The 11,453-nt window shown below is 39.8% G+C and overlaps 1 protein-coding gene across 2 annotated transcripts in view; it reads left to right on the top strand.

Annotated features, from left to right (window-relative positions):
* ntrk3b (neurotrophic tyrosine kinase, receptor, type 3b) overlaps window positions 1-11,453 on the top strand; it is a 246,509-nt gene that overhangs the window by 32,955 nt on the left and 202,101 nt on the right. For both annotated transcript variants that reach the window (XM_085135813.1, XM_085135735.1), the window contains exon 2: window positions 10,339-10,413. In XM_085135813.1, the coding sequence (XP_084991939.1) occupies window positions 10,339-10,413 (75 nt within the window). The remainder of the gene's footprint in view (window positions 1-10,338; window positions 10,414-11,453) is intronic.

Raw genomic sequence — 11,453 nt, 5'->3', positions numbered from 1 at the left:
CCAAAGTGTGGAGGCCTATCTCCCCTCACCACACTCCCTGCCGGTGACTGATGCCCTCAGGGGTCGGTGCGTTGGTGGTTCTTGGTGTCCGGGGCTGGGCGCTCAGGTATGTACCAGCTCACTCCCGGTGACTACTTGGCGGGGCCTGGCGCCTGCTGCTCGGTCAGGCCTCTTCCGGGGCGCGGGGGGCCCTCGGGCCTCCGGCCTCTGTGCCTGCGGCTCGGTTCACTCTGGCACAGCTGGCTGCCGGCAGAGCCGGCGGGCACGCCGGTGCAGCCCCCTCTAGCTTCTGCCCGGTGGCTACTGGGTGACCCCTCATCTGGGGATCCTCAGCCCTTCCCATGAAGGTGGCACTGATGCCCCTCCGGTGGTCCTCCTTGGGCTCTTGCACTCTGGGGCCTCTGGATGTCTGGGGCCTGGATCTCCTCCATGCCTGCTTCATGCCCTGGGGGACGGGGCTATGGCTCTCTACATCCTCTAGCAGACCATTACATGGGGAAACCATTTGAATACAAGCGCGCCGATCCACACAGGTGTGCACATGGGTGTTCACTATTCGTAGACTTAAATCACACCTTTCTTGGCTGCTACTTCAAAGCACATTGTGCGCTGTCTGTCCTGCGTGCTGCACAACAACATTCAATATTTAGTATTTACTGCTGTTTTCACTTAGCTAGATTAATGCGATGGTGTTGTGTATAGTATGTTGCATTGTTTTGTTTTGTTTTTTTGCTTGTTTTCTATTCTTTTTCTCTCAACAGGTGATCCCGGAGATATTTTTTCTTCCCCCCTTTCTCACTGTCCCTCTCCCCTTCTGTTTTTCTTTTCCTTCCTCTTTCTTTCTCCCTTTCCTATCCCTCACTCATGTCTGTCCCGTCTGTAACAACTGAAAATAAAATAAATAATAAAAACAAAGGTCGATCAAATGGACCAATACGGCAATGCCATGATGATCCATTTGGCAAAATAAATCCATTGGGTATCCTTGTTGGTCTTCAGACAACAATTCTGACGGCTAAAGAACCAAATGGGACAGGCGGAAAAAAAAAAAAAAAAAAAAAAAAAAAAAAAAAAAAAAAAAAAAAAAAAAAAAAAAAAAAGAACAAATAGTGCTGGATGACAGATACCTGCTGGTGTGCCTTTTAATATATTGCTTTTGGTGGCTAGTTTTTCATTCACTGTAAACTGACAACAAACATTATTTATGTGCTTTTGATTCTGACTAAAGATAACAATGTCCACATTAGATCGTCAGTAAGAAATTTTATTAAATATTAATGTTTTGAGCCATATAATAACCAATCAAGCTTTTATTTTAGAACCCAAGCTTCACCATTTACATCCAAATATGTTCACTCTGGCGCCAGAAAACCACACGGCTACAACCCTAAAACCAGACTCGAGGCTTCAGAACCTATAGGTGACATCATTTAGGGATCAGTCTGGCGTGTAATAAATTGTATTGGCATGAAAAGCACGCTGAAAGTGTTTTGATAATTAAATTTCTTTAGTTATTATAAAAATCATCATTTCATAAGAGCCCTTTGGTGTATTTTAGTATTTTTCAATCAGCAAACACCCCCAGAGCTTTTTCCCTGATCTTCACTGACCCTAGAACTGACTCTGACTCCGTGAACATGAAACAACAACGCTCTCTGGAGAAACAAAGGTGGAAAAAGTACACTGTATGCTCCAGTTGGCTTTGCCGATTAATATTGTTGTTGGAGGCCATTTTATAATTCAGACTCCGACCAACAGATGGAAGGTGGATGCAATTTCATAGGCTCATACATTAGGAGGGAAGCCGGTGCATCTGTCTGCCTGTGCATGTGATTGCATTTGCATAGAGTTAACAGGCGTGGGTTTGTCTCAGCGAGCGAAACTGGAGAGATTGTAATACTTGATTCCCATTTACAAGCCTTGAATGCCAAATGTCCCTCATGATTGGTTTGGGGAATGACTTGTTCCTAGCGCCCCCCCCCCCCCCCCCCCCCTCCACTTGCAGTAAATGTTGAGGGAAATAGCTTCTTTCTTCTGTTTTTCATCACCACTACTTCCTCCGCATCCTTTTCATGTGTCTCTTGCCTTTACAATGCAGCAACAGTTATGAGTCAGGCATAAAAAAATAATAAATAAACATAAACATAAAAAAAAAATGTTATCTGATTGATGTTAGGCGAGTGCTTTAATCTAGAGGAGTGCTACTTCACCACTGCATCACCTCGCTGAAGTGTTTGGGCTGTAGAAGAGTGCCTCTTTGCCTCTATGAAAACAGAGAGGGAGGCTGAATGTAGATCAATACCAGAGGAACACACCAGAGACATTCTATTTTATTAAACGTTTTCCCATTAAGGCTGTGGCGCGAGCATTGTAGATCATCCCGACGAAGTTGTAAATCACAGACAGACAGCAGTATTGGAAACAATAGGCAGAATCAGAGGAGATTACCAAGGAACAGGAGCCATTTGGTGTTTGTGCCACGGGGAACCTCATGCATCTTGTTTTTTCATTACCACACATCTCAGGTGTGCTCGAGTCATAGTGTAGCATCGAAATGATATTGCGTTCAAAGACTTCACAACACACATATTGGCGTGACAGGCGTGACATAGCACAGCCCAGGAGCTAATGACCTTTGTCTCATCTTATTGACTCACAAAGACTGACTGACACACACAGACGGATGACAAATTAAAGGAAAAATCAACAGCGATCCTTTCGTGTAGGCAATCCATGCACTCACCTACTTGTCAAGAATGTAGTGACAGATGACTCATCCGAGTATGACGCATCTCTGTACATCATTACCTGTGGTTTCTTTTGAGGGGTTTTATGGGCCCTACTAAAGTTTCTCTTTTTGCACATCATTGTCTTGCAGTGGAATTCTGAGCCACCTGAGGAATGGTTGCTTCTTTTTTACCTTTACATGCTGCACTAATGCTTGTGCATTGCAAACCATATTTATTGATGTCTTTCCCCTGGATCTGAATACAGATTTAGCTGTAGTTCATCTCTGTGGTTAAATCTCCTGATAACTGTGAACCAAGAATGGGCCATTTTTGCCCTGTTATTAAATCTACAACAGTTAGGTAGCCATCGAATCCTTTTCAGTCTACTGTTTTTACTTAAGTTTTTAAATGGAATAAAGACCTACTTTGCTTCGGTCCACCATTTTTTTTTTTCTTCGATTTGATAATGCTTGAGTGAGAAACTTGTCTTTCCTTGGTGTGTGTCTTTCTCTCTCTCATCATCCACTGAGACTAAATCTCAATTACTGGGCTTGCTTAACATTATACATACTGCAGACCATGATTAAAAACAGCAACGTTGCTACCCCCCACTACTAGTCAGAAATGTGGGTATGAGACAGACTGCCAGATGGGGAGATTGTTTCCATTTCACTCTCTCTCACGAACCAGAAACTATTAATCAAAGTATTGCGACGACAAAACAATTTAATTTGTCTTTGTTTTGTTTTTTAAATATGTTGAATTTTGATTGAAAACATCTGCCTTTATTTAGTGTCTTTGGTTATTTCTTTTAAACTGTCACTTGCTTGTATTTCTCATTGCTCCCCCAAAATATTGTAAATGTGGTAATACATGTGTTAGTCAGATAGAGATAGTTTGAGGGGACTTTATTTATTTATTTATTTTTTTAAACGTATGTTTATTTGTTTTTTCAACAGTATCAACACCAACATAAAATGAACGTATGGCAGTCATTAAAATAATAATAATAACAACACTAATAATAATAATAATAGTAGTAATAGTAATAGTAATAACGATAATTGAAGTGTTAATCCAAAAATTCCAAATAAATGCATAGTTAAATAAATTAAGATAGCAAACCATACAAATAAATACAATTTTAAAAAAAAAATAAAAAATCATAATATAGGTTACACAGTATATTTGAGGGGACTTTATTAATTACATTAAAAAGATGCATTTGTTCCATGGTAATTTTCCAAGAACATTACTCTACAAGACACCACACCGCCAGCTGGTCAGTTTGTAGTCTACAGTTACATTATGTTACTTATGATGATCATCTGTTATCATTCATCATTTTTGTGAGGTGTTTGTGCGAGAAGAGAACATAAAAGAACACACAGAAAGTTTAAACAGACCTCTGTCCTCCTCCTGTCACCCTGTGTCACGTCAATTTACAATTTAGTCTGTATATACAGAGATACGATGTAGCAATATAAAATGTATTTTGTCTCGATCTGGATCAAATATACAAAACGAAAGATTTGAGAAACTGCTTACGAAGATGAAAACCACAGTCTGGCATTCAGCAGAAGGCAACAATCATTTTCCTCCGATATCAGTTCCAAGAAACTGGAGTTCTGCATGCAGTGGGTGTGTGCACCTACAAAAAGCCAAAACTAGAAACGAAGCACATGCTGCTCATTGCTCAAAATTATTCCTCACAGTTATCTTACACAATTTGTTATGCAATTAAAAAAACAGTTCTTTAGAAGTCAAGGTAATTACACTTAAATAAGTTCTAAATTGTTTTGTCATTAATAAACTTCCATACATCAGTAGCAACAGCTAAATAAAAGCAGCTGATGTCTAATTATTTCAATCTTAGCATTGTTTCCTTCCCCTTTCAGTGTAATTTGTTGTGTTTAACCTATTGAGAAAAAATTTTCTTGATATTTTTTTCTGGTGCTCATATTCACAGAAGCCCAGGACAAGATAGCAGGTAGGGGTTCAGTGCGCAGCCCGGGGCCACTTCAACACAACAGATGGCTGTTGCTGAGATCGAATCTGTTACTGTTTGGTTCCAGGGTGTTCTCCTCAAGCACCAAACAGCCCTGCCACCCAGTTCAGATTGTACTTTGTTGGAGGCCATTTTCTAAAGCAGATGGAAGGTGGCTGTAATTTTAGAGGCTTGTATGTTAGAGAGCAAGCTGGTAGTGTCTGCCTCTGCTGTTTGTTCTGATAGTATCCAGCTCATTTCCTTTGTACTCAGCAGTTGTTATTCAGGTCATGTCACCTCAAGTTTATATAGAGAGCCTTTTAACAAAACAGGATAAAACATTGTGCACAGAACAAATAATTTAAGGACTGATAAAAAGGGAAGAAACAGAAATAAGAGACAGGCCTTTTGCTCAAATCTCCTTTCTTCTTTATAATATTCATTTTGACAAAGTAGCAATCATCGCACTCTGTGTCATTCTAAGTCAGCATCAGAGTCTACTTGAATGTCTGAAATATAAAACACTAGTATCTCCATTACTTTTTGAATTATGCTGGATTTACTTTTGCACCATTTCCTTTGACCATAATCGGAGCATCTATGAATAACAGAACAGAGATTGCATGCTCCCGTGTCGTCAAAGCATCTTTGTTATTCATACCATAGTTTCACAGCAGCCTAATCCACTTGCATATTCAGCACGGCGTGGACAATCAGGGGTTCTGAGCAGACACCGTGCTCAGGTCCACCGGGAGGTGTTACCTGTATCCTCTGTGCTGTTTGTCGACAGCCATGTGAATGTGAATAGTGCAAAATTATATGGGAACCATAGAGCCCAACTGCAAATAAAAACATTTGATTGCACTTTTTTCCCCCATATAGAAATATTACATCAATGCTTTACAATATAATGCTGCTGAAACCATGTGCCTGTGATGCAGGCTACTGTGCATTTAATCAATGTAATGCTGAATTCCAGAACCAACTTACATACAAATATTCTTCAAGTGCCAAACCTTTTCAAATTAGACTAAACAAATCAGCTGGTTTGCTTTTGTGTAGAATAATTATAATCTTAAGCTTTGCTTGAGCATTTTGCAATCTTACATTCATCTTTATTAAAGCTAATTCACTAATCAGTAAGGTACACGATAAGCAAGACTAGTGGTTTTCAATAACACAACTGCAGTTGCTAAGTGGCTTAATTTATTACAGAAGTTCCTTATATTTTCTTTGTCTTTCTAAAATCAGTGTTTATTTCAATGAACAGTGAACACTTCACTGAATGTGTCTATCTGTTAATACGAAGCATTGGCTGCAATAAACTGTTTGTTTGCTGGTTACTTTTATATACGGTTAGATCTAGGGCTGCCACAAACGATTATTTTGATAGTCGACTAGTCACCGATTATTTTTGCGATTAGTCGACTAATCAGATCATGCATCCATTGAACGTAAAACGTACAGCTTATTGCACCAGCAGCATCTGCTCTTATATAACAATCATTAGCTTACAGCTTTAAGTGTTTAAGGTATGTGGTAACTAAAAATAAAGACAAGATGATAGTTTATTAAATTTTAATGAAATTTGCAGATTGTTTCGGTGAAGTTTAATAAACTCCTTGCTATCTAAAATATAACAGGACACCGGAGTATATTCTCGAGCATCTCACACTTCTGATAATCAGTTGTCTGCTTGACGTTTATTCAGCTGTGTAAAAACTATAACTTTAATCTCAGCCAAACCGATTCACTCAAGAACAAATAAAATACTAAAAAAGCCAAACAATAAAATTTTTAAGTTATCTAAGTGACTTATATATGTTTAACCTGAGTAGCGAAAGATGGCGGTGGGTTTGAAAACGATTTGCCGGGAGTCAAACGGGCTCTAGTGAGCCTTGAACCCCAGGTAGCTATCGAGCTAGTGGGTAACAGACGTCTCCGAAAATGTCGGAGGGCTTTTGAAAATATGTGGTGTCTTGATAAACTGAGCAGATATTTGAGGTTTACATTCTCGCCTGAAAATATGTTAAACGTTTATTTTGTGACCAGAAAGAATAAGAGTAATATTAAAACTAACTAGCTGCCGCCATTGTTGGAAACTGAGCAGGGCCGCGCTATGAATTCTGGGACACAACTTCTTCTTCGGGGTTTAACGGCAGCTGGCATCCTTGTACATGCAGTGCTGCCATCTTCTGTTTCAGTCCGTTATTACACTCTTAAATCCTACTACTTATTCCTGCGTCTTTTGGGATCTTACAAAGCTTCAAACGACGCGTCGACTATTAAATCAGTCGTTGACGATTTTGATAGTCGACATAATCGTGACTAGTCGACTAATCGTGGCAGCCCTAGTTAGATCCTTAACTCACATCATAAATCCAACTAGTTTAATGTTAATCTTGGAATTATAGAGAAGTTTAATGATGCATAAATGTTTTAAAAACTACAAAGACTAACACTTATCCAGCTGATTCTGAGCCAATTTGTGACACTCAACATAATAAGTCCTTTGTGCGAAAGGTACATTTTTCCACTGAAGCAGCATTCGGATAACTTTCAGGTGTATTGGATGATCAGAGACTTGCTCGTCAATGTAATCCACTTACAGTCATTGCTTTGTTATAAATATGGATGCGCCCAAACGTTTCTGAGACCACTGGGATAGTGAACGTGGCATCGGAACTAATTGAAAGTTTCAGAAGTTAAGCTTTTGTAAAATTATTCAGATTGATTACTGTCAAATTATTGCTGGCTTGAAGCTTTTCTCTGATAACCTGAATTCATCAGGCTTTGTTCACTGAGGCAAAGAAAAGCAACTTCATCATCAGAGACGTAACATTTCTTAAGAAAAACCTGCCAGACTAATGGGGTGTCAAGGGGAAACAACAGGAAACACTTGGAATGAGATAATAGATGCCAGCATTTTACAGTACAAATGGAAAACCACCCTGAAAAATCCATGTTTGACAACTGCATTGAAGTGACTGCACCCTGACCAAGGAGAGGTAGCAATTCAACCAGTGGCAACTAACCTGACCCCAACCCCAATCGACATTTATGGAAATTACGGAAGATCAAATGCTTAACATTCCTAACGTCACATCAGCGTCTTTATAAGATGTCCAGATCACGCTGTAATATCATTTAGTTTTTTGGAAGATCCCCACCAAATATCACACGAGAGCACATTATTTGTACTTACCTCCCTCCAAACCTGCTCTCTGTTCCTGTCTCTGGGGTAACACAGCAGTACTGTGACCATGCAAAGCCTTGCGAGGGGAATCCATCTCTGCTGCTTGCAGGTCACATTAATGAGTCAGCTCTCTGCCTTTAGAATCAGCTGCCCCCAGTTCAGCGCTAATCTGAACATCAACAGCGTGACTCTGCCGGCGTGAAGCACTTACAGCTGCCACACGTTTTCAGCAGTGCTGTCACATTTACACTCAGTGGTCAGCTTTTAGTGCCTCGGCAGCTATATTATGAATGTCTACATGATAGTATCTATGAATAAGTGACGGTGTATAATATCAGTAAGCCTACATAACACATCAATACCCCCACTGTGTCTGTTAGCACCCTCTACTGCACTCTAATGCTGTCAGACTATTAAGGTTTTCTCCTTTCTTTATATAGTGCTGTTTGGTTACATTGTTTTAAATGTAATGAATTTATGCTTTCAAGACAGATTGAAAACCAGCTGTAGACACATGTTCTGGCCAGATGCTGGAAAAGAATAATTAATTAGCCCTGCAATTATGTGGATATTAACCATTGTTCTCTTCTTCCTTCAGTAATTCCGGCACATTCACTGAGGAGCTCCAATGACTTTTTAGTATTTATCTGATCAGTATAACATAATTATCTGTGTGGATAAAAGAGGAGAATGAAAGACAGCATTTGATGAGTTTGTAAAAAAATGTATCCATGTTTGTGTTAGTTTACTGATACTAGTTAGCCTGCTAGCTATTATTGCTAGTAGGATATCAAAGAGAAGCGGATAGATTGATCAATGATCACTCCCATTGAGGGATTGGACTATAGAAAATTTATATTAATTCAAATGAATTAAATTATTCCATAGAATGTGTAATAATTGTGTAAGAACAAATTCTGATAACTGAAAAGGTTATTATGCAAGTTTGAGTAAAAAAATAATTTTTACAATTTTACAGTTGCTCTTCCAGTGATGGATGATTAGCACAGCTGTGTCTCATGATTAATGCTAAACTGCTACAGTTTAGAAGTTATTATTATTTCATTTTATTGGTGGTTATTGGACAATTTAAGTACCATCTTATTATTACCACATTACGGAGTGAATTAGACGTAACCATGTGTCAAGTATATGTATTTTTCTGGCTGTACAATGTGGATCAGAACAGCAGGAGCCTAGTGTGACAACATGTAGATGCGACAGAGAGAACTTATCCATTTAACCTGTTTGCATTAATATCTGAAATTTCCCATCTCCTCTTTGATATTCCTTGCCCTATTCTGTATTAACATCAGAATTATACATATTCTGTCTGTAATATAAACGCTCATTTACTGTAGAAATATCACACAACAGTGTCACTCGTGATTTCATTGCCTACTGCTCCCATCTGGCAGCCAAAAAAAAAAAAAAAAAGCTGGCAACCCAGTTAGCCATCAATAAAGTCATGCACAGCAGGGTACCAGCAGTGCTGGTTGCATTTGGCAGATCTGTATCCTCCCCGCCACAAAAATCAGGTGGTGCACCCCGGAGCACAGGGCTCAAATAAACAGAATGTCTTAGATGCTGCATCATAATTGTACACCAGATGCACAAGACCCACAAGATATACTGAAGCTCAGGTTTTGCCAAAAAACAATTGCAGGAATGTTATTTTCCTGCTGTTGTCATAAAATACAAGCTGCTATGTGAGCACACAAGTCTTGGGTTTAGACTGCATGATTGTGTTGTGCTTCAATGCTGTGTTTTTTAACACGACTCCATGTGTCTGAACTGTATACGGACGTAGCTCAAGCCAGTTTTCATATTTTCACCACTTCCTTAGCTTAAATGTCAAATTTCAAATCTGTGACATTAACCAAAGTTCCCATGAGCTTCCAATCTTATTTTCTTTACTCTGACACAAAGCAATAAAACCTTTGCCATGTCCTCTCCTTCATCTCCTCATTTCCCCCAGCTCAATTGAAACCCTAACAAACAAATCATTTATAAATGCTGTTTTTTTTTTCCTGAAGCTAATTTAAAGCCACCAGCTTCTCCTTTTATCCCGCCACATAGACATCCCCTGGGACTGTGATAGTATTAGCAGAAGTAAAGTCATCTGCTGTGTTTATTTGCTGTGTCCCCCTCACACTTCCCCTCACAGAGATTAAGGTTCAGAAGCTGCCTCCTGGCAATTAAATCTATCAGAGGGCAGCAGAGAGCGCTCTGTCAGAACTGTTCCAATAATTGCAGTTTAAATGAATATGGATTCAGAAAACTTTTGACAATACACAGCTTGTTAATTTGCATCTTGGGACTATAAAAAAAGAGTTTTCTTCTGTCATGTGTCCTGGTTTGTTTTTCCTTTCTTCTAGGATGAACCGGAATGTCTCATTTACAATTCTCTTTCTCACTGTTTACAGACATATAGAGAACTGGACAGGATTGCAGACTCTGAGAGACGTCGATATGGAGCTCTACACTGGACTACAGAAGCTGTGAGTGTTGATGCTGTTATCTGTGGTGGTGGTGGTTGTGACAGTGGGGTGAGAGACACTTCAATGTATTTTAGTCCTGCTGTGTTGCAGATCTGGAAAAGCACAGTAGAAACTGCACCGCTGTTAATCCCTGTTTTCCATCAGGTTGCCCGCCTGCTACTGCAGAGAGGCCGCGGTTTCCTCCTAGCGATCAGTGCAGTAATTCACCTCAGATCCCAAGTTGCAGCATCTGGATTAAATGTCACATACTTCTTTGGGGGCAGAGTGTTAGAGAGAAGCATGGGTGAGGGGTGTCTTCCTGATCCTAACACTAGCAGATGTTTAAACAAGCTTTTAATTCTTGACAGTCACACGCTGGTGGAACATCCCCTTCGCTTTGCTTAGCCACTGATCAAATAATGCTAAAAAGCAGCAGGGAAAATTGAATTAGGAGTCCCTGCTGTAGCATTGTGGGTTTTTTGTTTTTTTTTTATTCTCATCTCTTCACATATTAAAGCAATGCTACGCTCTTTTCCTGCTTTGCAACCATGCACTATGAGGCCACATCCTTTAATTTCTCTCACCTCTTCCACTCCCCAGCCTCCTATTGCTCTTCATTTTTTCCCCACTCTACAGAGAATCGCATTCTCCTTTGCCCTCCAAAGTCAGAGCTGGCCTCTCCCCTGATCCCCTTGATCCCTTATCAGGGAGGCCAAGTGCAATATCTCCACGGCTAAATTAGCATTTTTCTCATTACCACTGCTTCTCTCCTGCTGCCTTGTCTAGGGACACTGGCTCCTCCCCACCTGGAGTTGAGTCTTCACAGGGAACGCTGTCGCGATGCTGCCTTAAGGGGCTGTTAATGGTGTGCGGGATAAGAAGGGAAAAAGTCACTATGGCATACCTTCCATCATCGTATTTTGCATGTGACCTCATCATCACCATCTTTATTTGAATAAAATGAGAAAAAAAAAACTTCTCTAAAGCACATGAAGCTGCTTGTATTCCTCAGCACACTTATATTCAATATATATACATTTATATTCTTACATTTACTTACC

The sequence above is a fragment of the Neolamprologus multifasciatus genome, chromosome 1 (genome assembly GCF_963576455.1).
Source record: "Neolamprologus multifasciatus chromosome 1, fNeoMul1.2, whole genome shotgun sequence".
Taxonomy (NCBI): Eukaryota; Metazoa; Chordata; class Actinopteri; order Cichliformes; family Cichlidae; genus Neolamprologus; species Neolamprologus multifasciatus.
This window is presented reverse-complemented; position numbering and strand designations above follow the sequence as displayed.